Below are 17,219 nucleotides of genomic sequence, written 5' to 3'. Positions count from 1 at the left end.
AGTCAGATAAAGGTGATCAAAAGCAAACTAAATGAATTCCATTTCTGGGTATATATATGAGAAAAAAACCAAAGCCACTTACTGGAAAAGATATACACACCCTAATGTTACAGCAGCATTTTTACAGTAACTAAGAAGCAAGAATGAATGGATAAAGATGTGGTGCGTGTTATCCCATATATAGCAACTGAACAACAACAATATGTGGAATCCAAACTAGGAAACGAATTTATCTACAAAACAGAAACAGACTCTAGAGAACACACTTGTAGTTAACACGGGGGAGGGCGCAGGGAAGGGATGGACTGGGAGTTTGGGGTTGGCAGATACAAACTATAGAGAATGGACAAACAGCAAGGCCCTATTGCACCGCGCAGGGAACGGTACACGCTATCTTGTAATAAACCTTATGGAAAAGAAAAAAAAACTCTTCAAACTGAAAAAATAAATGCTTCTCTTGTGCTGACATAAAGTACTACGAGAGGCTCCAGCTGTCCCAGCAACCTCCCCCCCCCACACCTCCTGGAATGTGGAAATAATGAACTTGATCTAAAACACACATTCCCTGGGAGTTTGAAAGGCTTCCACCGTCCAGGCCCTGCTGTGTTCCAGGACAGGGATAATTGGCGGTGGGTTAGCCACACACTTGGAGTTACCGACAACCTCTGTATCGCACAGCAGTCAGCAAGCCCTCCCCTCCCCAGTTTAACTCTGAAGTGTCTCTGAAATCACCGTCTCCCATGCAGGCCTGAGTGCCACCACCTTGATCCCTGCTCGCAGCATCGCTCCCTCCCCATTGCCATTGTCCTAGCTGCCGCAGTCACTTGGAGGCGCTTATCTGCCACCCGAAGCTCACAAGCCCACACCCAAGCTCTTGGCCTGACTGTGAGGCTATCGTTGCTGGACAGGGATGATCCCTCAGCCTCCTTGCCGGGATATTCCCGCGATAACGAAGAAGGTTCCAGGATGTTCCTGTGATAACGAAGAACGTTTAGTTCCTAAACCAGCACAGGCGGTTCATACTTCTGAGAACCGTGCTCCACTTTGTCCATACTCTTCACTAGGTTGTCAACCTCTCCAAGAAGTGTGTTTTTTCTTCCCTTTGTAACCTTCGTGTTTTGCAGGGAATTAGTGATACGGAAGAAATGTGAAACAGGGTCAAAGATACCACAAAATTAAGTCAGATAAAGGTGATCCAAAGCAAACTACATGAATTCCATTCCTGGGTATATATATGAGAAAAAACCCAAAGCCACTAATTGGAAAAGATACATGCACCCCAATGTTACAGCAGCATTTTCTACAATAACTAAGAAGCAACCTAAGTGGCTATCGACACATGAGTGGATAAAGAAGATGTGGTCTCCTACATTGCAGGCACATTCTTTACCAACCGAGTTATGCGGGAAGCCTATATATATATATGTAAAACTCCTCAGCCATAAAAAGAATGTAATTTGCCATTTGCAGCAACATGGATAGCCTTGGAGGGCATTATGCTAAGAGAAATAAGTCAGACAGGGAAAGACAAATACTATAAGACATCACCTATATGTGGAATCTAAAAAATTACAGCAAACTAGTGAATATAACAACAAAAAAAGCAAACTCACAGATACAGAGAACAGACTAGTGGCTACCACTGGGGAGAGGGAAAGGGGGTAAGGTAGGGGTAGGGGACTAAGAGGTACAACTATTAGGTATACAGTAAGCTACAAGAATCTGTTGTACCATATGGAGAATACAGCCAGTACTTTATAATAACTACAAATGGAATACAACCTTTACATATCATGAATCATCATACCGTACATCTGTAACCTATGCAATATTGTACATAAAGTAAATTTCAATTAAATTTTTTTAAAAAAGTAAACTACGACTACAATCTAGGTTTTACACATCTATTTCATCCACAAATGACCCTACAACTGGGGAAAGCGGAAAAATCTATAGAATCAATCTTCTACACTCACAGTCGTTATGCTGATTTGGCAGAAACGGAGAGACATCACGAGAGTGTGCCTGGCACTATGATGTTGATGCCAGGGGACATTTGCTAAAGATGAGAAGTCCCCCGTTCTTGATTATTTTAAGATTTTTTTCAAGATCTTGGCTGCCAAGCAGACTTGAGGGACAGTTACCTTCTGGTAAGAATGCAGTGACAAGGCACGCCACCCCTGCCACGACATTGCTGGCCGCAAAGGGTAGGCGTCGACCAAAACGCTCAATGGTTAGTAAGATCAAGAGGGCTCCTGGCAGCTCCACAACTCCCGAGATGAAAAAGTCGATATAGAGGTTGCCTCCTATAATTCCCAGGCGCATGACGAGTCCTTGATAAACCACAGCACTTGTGAACCTGGAGTAACATCGAAAGACAACAGAGAACAAGTGAGAGAGAACTTCCACCTGATCTGGAGAGAGGGATGTGTTGTAAATTTGACAAAAGCTTTTGAATCCATCACAAACCAAACTTACCAAGCAAACATAAGTATCAGTGTGCACTTCCTCATTTGGGGAGTTCTCACCAGATCTACAAAGGATGGATTACTAACTTCCTCATCCGTAACAGTGATCTATACAAGAGAAGCAGATTTTCAGTAGGAATACACAGCAAGAGACATCTGCATATTATAGATTCGTCATTGACCAGATTCAAAGCTACCGAATGATCTTACTGAACCAATCAGGGTCTTTCATTATGACATCTTAGCACCTGAGTACAAAAAGTTTGGTTCTCTAGCCTTTGTCCTAGGTCAAATTCTCAAAGGTGTGCTTGCTGCACTGAGAATCAGCAGTACTATGTGCTTGGAATAAACAAAGATAAAAGGTGTGTTCCAAAGTAAACTACCTTTGTGCATGGCCACATTGGAGAACACAAGCATAAAGGTGGTGAAAGCAGGCTCTGGACAAGCTCCTTTATCTATTAACTCCTCAAATCTTATGCTAACCAATAAGCTAGAGTCATGGTAGGTTCTAGAGCAAGGCTGGCATCAACGGTGTCCTATTGTTTCTTTCCGTGTACTGGAATCCAGCATCTTTTTGATAACAGGAAAATTCAGCTCATCCTTATTTGGCCATTCAAGAAGTTGGTCTTTCTCGAATTCAATTAAACAAATATTGCTCTTTGCCTCCTATGAGTAAAGTACTAAAAAGGAAATAGCTGAACATACCCACTGCTTCCGGTCTTTTTTTTTTTTTTTTACAAATTTTTTTTTTTGCAATAAGTTTTGTGTATTTAAATATTGTACTAGAATAGTATTTATCTTGATTACTGAGCTTTTAAAATTCTTCTTCCTTTTTTGGCTGCATGAAGCGGCATGTTGGATCTTAAGTACCTTGACCAGGGATTGAACCCACACCCCCTGCAGTGGAAGCATGAAGCCTTAACCACTGGAATGCCAGGGAAGGCCCTCTGCTTCTAATTCTGTGTGCTGAAGAGACCGTAACTCAGTCTCCTGCAGTGACCGCTGTGCCACACTTCCATGCACTTGCATAGTGTTACTTCTGCCTGAAGAACTCTTACTCTCCCTGGTTCTGCAGGTCTTCCCTAACCTCAGGTAGAACTGGTGATCTCCACTCTGCGCCTCCACTTACTAGACTTCTATCACAGGCTCTACACAATTGCATGCCTTTACAGGTCTACATATTCTTCTCCCTGCGTGAGCTCTGGAGTTCTTGTGGGGCAGAGACTGTATTGTAGCACCAAGCAAAGTGTCTGGTGTCCAGCCAATATTTGGGTGATTACTGAAACAGGATTGGTGATTACTGAAACAGTGCTGAAACAGGAAGTCAAGTGCCTTGGCCACAACTCTGTGCTGAGTGTAGTCCTTGGTCTTCGTCCTTCTGCTAAGTGAGATCCCTGGTTAGTGAAAACAGGACCCTCATTGTCTGTTTGCTCAACTCCAGATCTGTTCCAGACTGAGTGGAAAGCTTGGCAAATTTTCCCCAAGCCTTTGTGTTGGAATTTGACTTAAATTCTCATGGATAGTACCTTGTCAATCACCCATTCTAAACATTACATTCAATGCATCAACCAAATCTTGACATCTGTTGCCTATGCTTGCTCTGAGGAAAGTCACACACACAAAAAGAAGATTGCAAAATGAATACTTTAGATCATTTTATTTTCCTAAGTCTTTCTGACACTGTATTTCTTCTATCATTGTTGTTTAGTCACCAAGTCCTGTTAGACTCTTTTGTGACCCCGTGGACTGTAGTCCCCTAGGTTCCTCTGTCCATGGGATTTCCCAGGCAAGAATATTGGAGTGGGTTGCTATTTCCTCCTCTAAGGGATCTTCCCAACCCAGGAATCAAACCTGCCTCTCCAGCATTGCAGGCAGATTCTTCACCACTGAGCCACCAGGAAAGCTTGTATTTCTTCTATAACAAGACACAAAGTTTTCACGCTTCAAAATCTCACAATTAGGATGTGTCCTATAACTCAGCTGATAAGAAAGTAATGAGCCACAGCTTCAATAGCATGGCTTTTCTCACTGAGCGGTACATAAAATGATGATGCGTCTCTAAATTAACAGTATCCTAGGATCAATGAAACATGGTAGTTTCCATAGCAACACTAATGGAAGACTGCTAATTGATTCAACCATGCATTCTTTCCATCCCCCTTTGGATAATAGAATCCACAGAATTTTAGTTAGGCTCATGGCTGCCTAGTTAAAGTCATATTTTCTAGCCTCTCTATCAGTTGTGGGTGGTCCGGTGACCAAGATCTCAGCAACGACGTGGGAGTAGAAGCCATGTGTACAAGTTCTGGGTCCCATCCTTTAAAAAGGAAATGGTTTGCTCTCCATTCACAGTTTCCCCCTTCCTGAGGGATGGAGGAAGAAGACACTGGTGAAATGGCTTCCATTATACAACCTATTGCAGGTGATAATGGAGAAATGAGATAAATGGAACCCGGGTCCTGGGTGACCTCATGGGGCAGAGCTACCTTCAGGGCTGGGCTACTCACCTCTGCGTGGGCACATAATAGAAAAACGCACTTTTCTCTTTTTTGTCGCTGTATTTTTGGAGATCTCTGTTACAGCAGCAAGTTGACCTGTACTATAACTAATGCAATCCTTATTAAAATGTCCCCTGAGCTAATATTCAAAATTCTAAGACACCCTACCCTCACCTCTGCTGTTCCAAAAACAAATCAGGAATACCAGAAGCAAAAGAATTTAGTATGTCCCAACAATACAGTTGGCTCTTCACATCCACAGGTTCTGCCTCTGTGGATTCAACCAGTAGTGGGGCCTGTGACTGATTGAACCCATGGACGCAGAACTTGGGGATACAGAGCATCAGCTGAGACCCATTCTGTACAAGGGTCTTGAGCGTCTGAGGATTTTGGTATCTGCAGAGGGTCTTTGAACCAATACTCCACAGATAACAGGGAAAACTGTATATTTTTACATGGCTGGTTATCAAAATATTTTTCATAATTAGTTTCTATATATTGCCCATATTAAAATGACTAACGCCTACGAAGTATGTAATATTTCTTAGATTCTGGGCTAATGAATTGATGAATTGAAATGTAGCATGAAATAGCCCATTTAATTCTCATTAAGACTCTCTAAAGTGAGTACTCTTCAGGGTTCTATTGTATAAATAAGTAAACCAAGGCTTAGCACACAAGGATTCAATAGAAGAAGGATGGCTAAGCCAGGATGTGAAGTCCAGGCAGTTGATGAGAGCTTCTGTTCCTCATTGTCTTACCGCACTACTGAACATATTAAAACTTTTTATTCTAGAAAGCTTCTCTGTGGTTTATGGTAACTTCTATATAATTTTAGAGAAGGACATTATGACCAAAAAGCTAATCTTTAGTTAAAACACTATTTTATGGAAAAGGTGGCCTTGATGAAAATGATTTAGATTTTGAGGATCTTTAAATTCCAGATTAAAACCACTCATTATATGAGGGCAGCTTTCCTTCACGGATGGATGACTCCTCCAGCAGTTCTTTTCTTTTCACTTAGAGTTTTTCCCCAACTCAGACTTGGGGTCATGTTTATGTCAGACTGTTCTCTTCTCTCCAGGAAGTTCCTGACAGCATTGCTCATCTGCACATGAGCACCACGATCACCCAGAGCACAGAGGGGGACAAGCTTTCCTTTTCGACAGCAATATTCACAACGATTTATTCAGTTCAGTCAGTTCAGTTCAGTCACTCAGTCATGTCCAACTCTTTGTGATCCCATGGACCGCAGCATGCCAGGCCTCCCTGTCCATCCCCAACTCCCAGAGTTTACTCAAACTCATGTCCATTGAGTCGGTGATGCCATCCAACCATCTCATCTTCTGTCATCCCCTTCTCCTCCCACCTTCAATCTTTCCCAGCATCAGGGTCTTTTCCAATGAGTCAGTTCCAATGAGCATCAGGTGGCCCAAGTATTGGAGTTTCAGCTTCAACATCCATCCTTCTGATGAACACCCAGGACTGATCACCTTTAGGATGGACTGGTTGCATCTCCTTGCAGTCCAAGGGACTCTCAAGAGTCTTCTCCAACACCACAGTTCAAAAACATCAATTCTTCGGCGCTCAGCTTTCTTTATAGTCCAACTCTCACATCCATACATGACCACTGGAAAAACCATAGCCTTGACTAGACAGACAGAACTTTGTTGGCAAAGTAATGTCTCTGCTTTTTAATATGCTGTCTAGGTTGGTTATAACTTTCCTTCCAAGGAGTGAGCGTCTTTTAATTTCATGGCTGCAGTCACCATCTACAGTGATTTGGGAGCCCCAAAAACAAAGTCAGCCACTGTTTCCCCATCTATTTGCCATGAAGTGATGGGACTGGATGCCATGATCTTTGTTTTCTGAATGTTGAGCTTTAATCCAATTTTTTCAGTCTCCTCTTTCACTTTTATCAAGAGGCTCTTTAATTCTTCTTCAATTTCTGCCATAAGGGTGGTGTCATCTGCATATCTGAGGTGACTGATATTTCTTCCGGCAGTCTTGATTCCAGCTTCTGCTTCATCCAGCCCGGAATTTCACATGATGTACTCTGCATGTAAGTTAAATAAGCAGGGTTACAATATACAGCCTTGACGTACTCCTTTCCTGATTTGGAACCAGGCTGTTGTTCCATGTCCGCTTCTAACTGCTGCTTCTTGACCTGCATACAGATTTCTCAGGAGGCAGGTCAGGTGGTCTGGTAAACCCATCTCTTTAAGAATTTTCCACAGTTTATTGTGATCCACATGTCTAAACAAACTTGGACGCTGTTTTAAGTCTAGAATTCCAGATCCAGGAGCCTGGAACTGTGCTTACTGTCTGAAGCCCATTTAGATTGATTTTCTGTTATTTGTTGCCAAAAGCAGAATTATTTCAAGAATTCAGTCCAGAACAATGCTTTTGCATAATAACAGAATATTTTAGGCAAAATAACTTTGCAATTAAGAATGAAAATAATTGCTTCACTACTCCAATTTACTCTGTAAGAATATTTAGTATTAGTTTTAATTTCAAACTTTTCATATTTAGAATCAAGCGGTCACATGATCTCTGCTTTTCCAAAGCACACGTTTAACGCCTAATATATATCCTACAGCAAAAGAATATGCAGCGCTGATAATAACTGAAGATAATCAAGACCAATTTTCCCCATTCAGTAAATGAAAGGATTAATAGTGCTTCCAAGCAAGTGAGTATTTTGCCAATTTGAGAACAAATCCAGCTCGTCTTTGATTTACTAACACACTGTCCACAGTGACGCAGATATTCTGAAAGATGACCCACTTTCTGGGTGTCCAAAGACCTCGGGAGACTAAAAGCCATATCTTGGATGGAATTCATCCAGGAAAGTCTTGGCAACCCATGCGCAGTGACTGGTTCAGCGCCTACCCTTTTACAACAACTTCTAGCTCTGTATTTTGAAATGAAATCGTGCTTATTTTCTATCTCCAAAGTGTTTGCATAGTCTTAGATGTAAAAGAATAGAAATGCTATATTAGATTATTATAGATAGATGGACTTTAAACTTTGTTTTATTGAAATATAATTTACATCCAGTAGTATTTAGCAACTTTAAGCTACATTTCATGAAATTTTGACAAATGCATCAAGTCACATAATCATCACTGCCATCATGATGTGGAATATTTCTACCACCCTCAAAAGTTTCCTCCTGTCTCTTTGCAATCAATTCTTTCCCCCTGATGTTCAGCCCCCAGTAAACCCTCATCTGCTTTCTGTAATTAGTTTGCCTTCTAGAATTTCCTGTAAGTGGAGCCATACAGTATGTTATCTTGAGTATCTAACTTGGCTTTAGAGTTTGTCATACATTTATCCACCTAAGAGGTGTCTGCCTGCTCTCATTTGGAGCAAAGGAAGATGGGAAATGCTCTTGGAAACGTCTGTCTGTTTGGATCCTTGTTGCCTAGCAATGTCACTCGTTGAAAAAGGGGCTGCTCACAGGTAGACTGTACAGGTTGGTTTCCTGATATTCATTTACTGAACGGATGGCTATTTGTTCTATTTGTTTCCCAACTGTCTTTTAATTCTGCCAAGACTTTTGCTTTACATCAACAACGATGTACCCTGTGTTAAAAGCATACTTTATTCATCTTTCTTTGATTAATCAAGTTCTATTTATAATTCTTTCTGGTGCCTTTCTGAAACATTTCTTGAAGTTGACATTTTAATTTAAATTGCCAAGGAAGAGAAAGACACTATAAATAACCATCTATTATAAATATGGTGTTCAGAGCTCTCCTGACAAGGGATTGGTTTCTGGGCAAGAAACAAGCTTACAGTTACCAAAGGGGAAAGGGTGGGAGAGATAAATCAGGAGTTTAGAATTAACATATACACATTATTATATATAAAATAACCAACAATGATCTATGAATATCACAGGGAACTAAACTCAATATATTTTAATAATATATGAGGGAAAAGAGTCTGAAAAAATAGATATATGTATATGCAAAATGGAATCACTTTTCTGTAAACTTGAAACCAGTATGACACTGTAAATCAACTATACTTCAACAGAAAAAAATTTTAAGAGATAAACAGCCAGGATCAGGCTAGGGATGTTTTATTTTAGAACATTTTCTTACCAGCACATTATTTAAATAACCCCGAACTTTCATTCTCCTCCAATGAACTTTTGTTCAAAACAACTCTCCCCAATTTCTTCCCAGAACCTAATGAAAGCTAACCTTCCCTTTGTATTCTCAGACTGGGCTATGATTCTCCTTAGATCATATGTCGTGATGTGTAATGCCTCTGCTATTCCCAAATAAACTCATCTTTCAGATCAGATCAGATCAGTCACTCAGTCGTGTCCGACTCTTTGTGACCCCATGAACTGCAGCACGCCAGGCCTCCCTGTCCATCACCAACTCCCGGAGTTCACTCAGACTCACGTCCATCGAGTCGGTGATGCCATCCAGCCATCTATTCTCTGTCGTCCCATTCTCCTCCTGCCCCCAGTCCCTCCCAGCATCAGAGTCTTTTCCAATGAGTCAACTCTTCGCATGAGGTGGCCAAAGTACTGGAGTTTCAGCTTCAGCATCATTCCCTCCAAAGTAATCCCAGGGCTGATCTCCTTCAGAATGGACTGGTTGGATCTCCTTGCAGTCCAAGGGACTCCCAAGAGTCTTCTCCAACACCACAGTTCAAAAGCATCAATTCTTCGGCGCTCAGCCTTCTTCACAGTCCAACTCTCACATCCATACATGACCACAGGAAAAACCATAGCCTTGACTAGACAAACCTTTGTTGGCAAAGTAATGTCTCTGCTTTTGAATATGCTATCTAGGTTGGTCATAACTTTCCTTCCAAGGAGTAAGCATCTTTTAATTTCATGGCTGCAGTCACCATCTGCAGTGATTTTGGAGCCCAGAAAAATAAAGTCTGACACTGTTTCCACTGTTTCCCCATCTATTTCCCATGAAGTGATGGGACCGGATGCCATGATCTTCGTTTTCTGAATGTTGAGCTTTAAGCCAACTTTTTCACTCTCCACTTTCACTTTCATCAAGAGGCTTTTTAGATCTTCTTTGCTTTCTGCCATAAGGATGGTGTCATCTGCATATCTGAGGTTATTGATATTTCTCCTGGCAATCTTGATTCCAGCTTGTGTTTCTTCCAGTCCAGCGTTTCTCATGATGTACTCTGCATATAAGTTAAATAAGCAGGGTGACAATATACAGCCTTGACGTACTCCTTTTCCTATTTGGAACCAGTTTGTTGTTCCATGTCCAGTTCTAACTGTTGCTTCTTGACCCGCATACAGATTTCTCAAGAGGCAGGTAAGCTAATCTGGTATTCCCATCTCTTGAGGAATTTTCCACAGTTTATTGTGATCCACACAGTCAAAGGCTTTGGCATAGTCAATAAAGCAGAAATAGATGTTTTTCTGGAACTCTCTTGCTTTTTCCATGATCCAGCCGATGTTGGCAATTTGATCTCTGGTTCCTCTGCCTTTTCAAAAACCAGCTTGAACATCTGGAAGTTCATGGTTCATGTATTGCTGAAGCCTGGCTTGGAGAATTTTGAGCATTACTTTTCTAGCGTGTGAGATGAGTGCAATTGTGCGGTAGTTTGAGCATTCTTTGGCATTGCCTTTCTTTGGGACTGGAATGAAAAACTGACCTTTTCCAATCCTGTGGCCATTGCTGAGTTTTCCAAATTTTCTGGCATATTGAGTGCAGCACTTTCACAGCATCATCTTTCAGGATTTGAAATAGCTCAACTGGAATTCCATCACCTCCACTAGCTTTGTTCGTAGTGATGCTTTCTAAGGTCCACTTGACTTCACATTCCAGGATGTCTGGCTCTAGGTCAGTGATCACACCATCATGATTATCTGGGTCGTAAAGATCTTTTTTGTACAGTTCTTCTGTGTATTCTTGCCATCTCTTCTTAATATCTTCTGCTTCTGTTAGGTCCATACCATTTCTGTCCTTTATTGAGCCCATCTTTGCATGAAATGTCCCCTTGGTATCTCTAATTTTCTCAAAGAGATCTCTAGTCCTTCCCATTCTGTTGTTTTCCTCTATTTCTTTGCATTGATCTCTGAGGAAGGCTTTCTTATCTCTTCTTGCTATTCTTTGGAACTCTGCATTCAGATGCTTATATCTTTCCTTTTCTCCTTTGCTTTTCACTTCTCTTCTTTTCACAGCTATTTGTAAGGCCTCCCCAGACAGCCATTTTGCTTTTTTGCATTTCTTTTCCATGGGGATGGTCTTGATCCCTGTCTCCTGTACAGTGTCACGGACCTCATTCCATCGTTCATCAGGCACTCTGTCTATCAGATCTAGGCCCTTAGGTCTATTTCTCACTTCCACTGCTGTTTATTTCGTCCAAGGTCAGCAGTATACACACCTGGTACCAGTGAGTGTTCAGAAACGGAGCCAATCTACTCTATACTAATATTATTTTTATAACTTTTTGGAGATACTCTGCTTCCAGATGATAATTCAGTTGGCAGTAAAAAAAAATCTTTTCCGTTAGTAAACTGTAGTTTATACTACAATGCACAAGTTAGGGAGATTCTTTTTAAAGGTATTCCTTTTGTAAAGACAACTGTCATTGTGCCTTCTGCAAAAAAGGAATAGATTTCTTTTATTATTAGATTTTCTTATGTTTACCGGGCATATTTAAAGTTCATCTGGCACTGGTGATCTCCGAGGCAGGGTTAAGGCAGGGTAATTTTTCAAGAATGTACACAGAGCAAAAGATGCTTGGAGAACCTTCCTACTCAAAGTGTGGTCCGTGAATCCACAGCTTTTTTGCCAGGGAACTTGTTAAAGATGCTCTATCTTGGATGAAGAAATCAGAATCTGCATTTTTTCTTTAAAGAGGAGATTTGTAATTTTTCACTTTAGGCTGTGCTGGGTCTTGATTGCTGCTAGGGCTTTTCTCTAGTTGTGGCGAGCGGGTGCTCCTCTGTAGCTGCGGTGCGTGGACTTCTCATCGTGGTGGCTTCTCTTGCTGCAGAGGATGGGCTCTGGGACGTGCAGGCTTCAGTAGCTGCAGCTCTTGGGCTTCAGAGCACAGGCTCAGTAGTTGGGGTGCTCAGGTTTAGTTATCCCACGGCAGGTAGGATCTTCCCAGATCAGAGACTGAACCCATGTCTCCTTCATTGGCAGGTGGATTCTTTACCACTGAGTCTCCAGGGAAGCCCCAGAATCTGCATTTTAACAACCTCTCCGGAGACTCATGTGAGATGCCCAGGTGGTCCCTGAAATCCTGCCTCACCTGCTGCCTCCTAGTATTATTCTTACTGGCCGGGAAGGAACTTGAGCCCCCTGAGTTAAAAGGGAAGAACCCAGCTGAGCAGCAGGGTCTGGCGCGGGCAGGGGAGGAGATAGTGTCGAGTGGTTGCATTTCCAGCCTTGCAATTTTACCTGGTGGATCTCAGTGGGTGGAGTTTTTAACAGTTGTCATTTGTCGCAAGGAAAAGTGAAGCCACCGATGAGCAGGGGAATTTATCACTTCTTGAATCCAATGCCAACTTCGTGTCATCGCAAATTCCCCACAGGCTCTGTTCTCTAGAAACGTTTTGTAAGAAGTCTGTGTAAGCAAAATAGCACTTGAGGATTTGGGGTTCACTGATTTGGAAGTCACCCTCAAAGTTAATCACCCTATAGGTCTTTCAGAGAAGTCCCAGGAGCTGTGGGGCTTGTTGAGGCCGGGAGGGGGTACAGAGTGACTGTGCTGGTGCCATGTCCCCTGGCCCACCTCCTCACAGTCGTCCCCTTCAGTCTGGTGGAGGCTAGAGCCAGCAGGTCCAGGAATAGATGTTTAACATCACAGAACTCTGACCAGCTGCTACGTGGAAGCAAGGCTGCCTGGCATCCATAAAAGAGAATTTGCCAAATTGCCCATGGCACTCTGGGAATTTTTTCAGTTCAGTTCAGTTCAGTTGCTCAGTCGTGTCCGACTCTTTGCCATCCCATGAATTGCAGCACGCCAGGCCTCCCTGTCCATCACCAACTCCCAGAGTTCACCCAAACCTATGTCCATCGAGGCAATGATGCCATCCAGCCATCTCATCCTCTGTAGTCCCCTTCTCCTTCTGCTCCTAATCCCTCCTAGCACCAGAGTCTTCCAATGAGTCTACTCTTTGCATGAGGTGGCCAAAGTACTGGAGTTTCAGCTTTAGCATCATTCCTTCCAAAGAAATCCCAGGGCTGATATCCTTTAGAATGGACTGGTTGGATCTCCTTGCAGTCCAAGGGACTCTCAAGAGTCTTCTCCAACACCACAGTTCAAACACCACAGCATCAATTCTTCGGCGCTCAGCTTTCTTCACAGTCCAACTCTCACATCCATACATTACCACTGGAAAAACCATAGAGGAATTTTTTAAAACCTCAATATACTTTTAAACGAGAGGAGAGGTCTTCCCTGGTGGCTCAGTGGTAGAGCCCGCCTGCCAATGCAGGAGACATGGTTTCAGTCCCTGGTGTGGGAAGATCCCATGTGCCGTGAGCAAGTAGCCCCAACCGGCATGACTACTGAGCCTGTGCTGTAGAGCCCAGGAACACCAGCTACTGAGCCCATGAGCCCCAACTACTGAAGCCTGCGTGCCTAGAGCCTGTGCTCTGCAACAAGGGAGGCCAGCACAATGAGGAGTCCCCACACCGCATCCAGAGAAAAGCCTATGCAACAACAAGGACTAAAACAGCCTAAATAAATTTAAAAAAATTTTTTTAACTTCCCTTAGAAAAAAGATCATAGAGAAGATATTTACCATGACAATTCATATGATAAAGCAAAGTTCATAATTAAAATGATCATGAGTATTTGACCCTTATTTGATGTGTATTAAAGTAGTTAATTTTCTAGTAGTCATGTATGGATGTGAGAGTTGGACTATAAAGAAAGCTGAGAGCCGAAGAATTGATGCTTTTGAAATGTGGTGATGGAGAAGACTCTTGAGAGTCCCTTGGACTGCAAGGAGATCCAACCAGTCCATCCTAAAGGAGATCAGTCCTGAGTGTTCATTGGAAGGACTGATGCTGAAGCTGAAACTCCAATACTTTGGCCACCTGATGTGAAGAGCTGATTCATTGGAAAAGACCCTGATGCTGGGAAAGATTGAAGGTGGGAGGAGAAGGGAATGACAGAGGATGAGATGGTTGGATGGCATCACCGACTCAATGGACATGAGTTTGAGTAAACTCTGGGAGTTGGAGATGGACAGGGAGGCCTGGCATTCTGTGGTCCATGGGGTCGCAAAGAGTCGGACACGACAGGGCGACTGAACTGAACTGAAAGTACTTAAAGCGATTCCCTGGTGGCTCAGTGGTAAAGAGCCTGCCTGCCAGTGAAGGAGACACAGGAGATGCAGGTGTGACCGCTGGGTCGGGAAGATCCCCTGGAGAAGGGCTGGGCATCCCATTCTAGTACTCTTGCCTGGAGAATCCCATAGACAGAGGAGCCTGGCAGGCCACAGTCCATGAAGTCACAAAGAGTCAGCCACGACTGAAGAGATTTAGCATGATTTAGCACACACACAAAAGTAGTTAAAAACAAATTCCAAGTACCCAGACCAGCTTTGTCCAGTAAAAACATAGCGTAACCCACATCAGTTTAAATTTTCTAGTACTAACATCAAAAATGTAAGAAGAAATAGGCAAAATTAACCTTAAGAATACGTTGCATTTAATCTAGTCTATCCCCAACACAATCATTTTAAGAGGTGATCAATGTGAAACTACTGAAGAGATGGTTCATGTGCTTTATGTCAGACTAAATATTTGTCATCCACTGTGCAGCTTACTCTGACATCACGTTCAGATCAGCCACACTCCGGGGCTCCATGGCCATATACGGCTGGTGGTCCTGTACTTACTGGACCTTGGGCTCAGCCAGTTCTTTGGTGAGGATGCTCTGTAGCAGAGATATTATTCTGAGCATTTCCATCTGGCCCGAGAGAGTTCTACCCCTCTACTCTATGCCCCCCCAACTGGGCTCACTGCCTGGAACAGCAAGAAGTGCATCTTTCTAGAGGTTCCTTGGGATCCAAAGTGCAGCCTTAATATCAGCAAAGGTTGATGGGCTGCAGCTGTAGGTCATATGCTGGAACTCTTCTTCATTTCTTAAAAACAAATCTGTGAGGGTTCTGAGGGAGGGAAGGTGTTAAAGTAAATGACAGAGAGAAGGGAAAAAGAAGAGCTTGCATTCTCAGTTCTAAAACTCTAACCTTGGGCTTCCCTGGTGGCTCAGGTATACAGAATCCGCCTACCAATGCAGGAGACACAGGTTCAGTCCCTGATCTGGGAAGATCCCACGTGCCACAGAGCAACGAAGCCCAGGTGCTACGACTATTGAGCTTGAGCGCTAGAGCCTGGGAGCCGCAACTACTGAGCCCACACACCACGACTATGAAACCTGTGCACAATAGAGCCCGTGCTCTGCAACAAGAGGAGTCACACCAACCAGAAGCCCGGGCACTGCAACAGAGAGTAGCCTCTGCTCGTCACAACTAGAGAAAAGCCCTCCCAGCAATGAAGATCCAGCACAGCCCAAAATAAACAAATAAAAAAAATATTTTAAGACTCTAACCTTAAGCTCCATTACTTTGGCCACCTGATGCAAAGAGCTGACTCTTTGGAAAAGATCCTGATGCCGGGAAAGATCGAAGGCAAAAGGAGTGATGGGGTGGCAGAAGATGAGATGGTTAGATGGCATCACTGACTCAATGGACATAAATTTGAGCGAACTCCGGGAAATAGTCAAGGACAGGAGGCGTGGTGCGCAGCAAAGAGTTGGGCACAGCTTAGTGACTAAACAACAATCACAAAGACTCAGAACCTGGGGTGGGGGGTGGACATCAGAATCTGATGTGAGTGGATGGGATTAAACACATCATTGATCTTCCCAATGGCACCGATAAATGTCACTGATCGTTGCTGAAACAGAAAAGTTCTAAACATCAAATGATAATGAAAGTCCAAAAAAAAAATCAAGTAGTTATGATATACCACCTGATGACTATAGTTAATTATACTTGACTGCATATTTGAAAGTGGTTACATGAACAAATCTTAGAAGCTCTCATCACAAGAAAAAAAATTACAACATACATATGGTGATAGATGTTAACTAGACTTATTGTGGTGATCACCTTGCAATGCACACAAATACTGAATTATTATGTTTAGGTATACTCATTATTATACCTGAAACTAATATTATGTCAATTTTATCTCAATAACCCCCACAAAGAATTACATATTTAAAAAAGAATGTCCAGTGTCTTAAACCATAGGAGCAGGTCTAGATACACAAATTTTTAGTTCTAAATTGGCAAATTGACTATCTATAATTCACTAGTTAGCCAATGATTATTCCAAAGAGGAGAAAGTTACAGTGAAATAAAACAAATCACCTGCTATGTCACAAATAAAAGCCAAACCACATACTCCACCCATTCACATTATCATCATTTCTTTTCAGGTTTCTGAATGCTTCAGAAACTATTTTAATAAGAACATGTAACAATAGACTATAAGTTCACATGATGGCCTTTTTCCTCACTAGTTGAGGGATATTTTCCCCTAGACTCCTTTAGCTCTTACACACACCCAGCTCTAGCTTTTCCAGGGCTTCAGGTGTTTGTAGGATTCCAGCAAGATTGCAACTTTGCCCAGTAGGTTTCCTAGAAGGTATATTTCTGCCATGGCCTAGAGCGTAGGGTAGCAGTCCCCAACATTCTCCTCACCAGGGGCTCGTTTCATGGAAGACAATTTTTCCCCAGAGCAGGACGGGGGCAGGGGTGGTTTCAGGGTGATTCAACAACATCACATTTATGGTGCGCTTTCCTTCTATTGTTACTCAGTTGAGTTCAGTCACTCAGTCGTGTCCCATTCTTTGTGACCCCATGGACTGCAGCACGCCAGGCTTCCCTGTCCATCACCAACTCCTGGAGCTTGCTCAGACTCATGTCCACTCAATCGGTGATGCCATCCAACCATCTCATTCTCTGTTGTCCCCTTCTCCTCCTGCCTTCAATCTTTCCCAGCATCAGGGTCTTTTCCAATGAGTCAGTTCTTCGCATCAGTTGGCCAAAGGATTGGAGTTTCAGCTTCAGCATCAGTCCTTCAAATGAATATTCAGGACTGATTTCCTTTAAGATTGACTGGTTTCATCTCCTTGTAGTCCAAAGGACTCTCAAGAGTCTTCTCCAACACCACAGCCCAAAAGCATCAATTCTTCAGTGCTCAGCTCTTCTTTATGG

At 42.7% G+C, this 17,219-nt stretch overlaps 1 protein-coding gene across 1 annotated transcript in view; it reads right to left on the bottom strand.

The window, feature by feature from the left end:
- SLC22A3 (solute carrier family 22 member 3) overlaps positions 1 to 17,219 on the bottom strand; it is a 98,728-nt gene that overhangs the window by 18,582 nt on the left and 62,927 nt on the right. The window contains exons 6-7 of the mRNA XM_002690372.7: positions 2,479 to 2,576; positions 2,145 to 2,359 (exon numbers count right to left, since the gene is read on the bottom strand). Of these exons, the coding sequence (XP_002690418.1) occupies positions 2,145 to 2,359; positions 2,479 to 2,576 (313 nt within the window). The remainder of the gene's footprint in view (positions 1 to 2,144; positions 2,360 to 2,478; positions 2,577 to 17,219) is intronic.

Source organism: Bos taurus, chromosome 9, assembly GCF_002263795.3.
Source record: "Bos taurus isolate L1 Dominette 01449 registration number 42190680 breed Hereford chromosome 9, ARS-UCD2.0, whole genome shotgun sequence".
Lineage (NCBI taxonomy): Eukaryota > Metazoa > Chordata > Mammalia > Artiodactyla > Bovidae > Bos > Bos taurus.
Note: the sequence above shows the minus strand (reverse complement) of the source record. Positions and strands in the feature narration are given on the sequence as shown.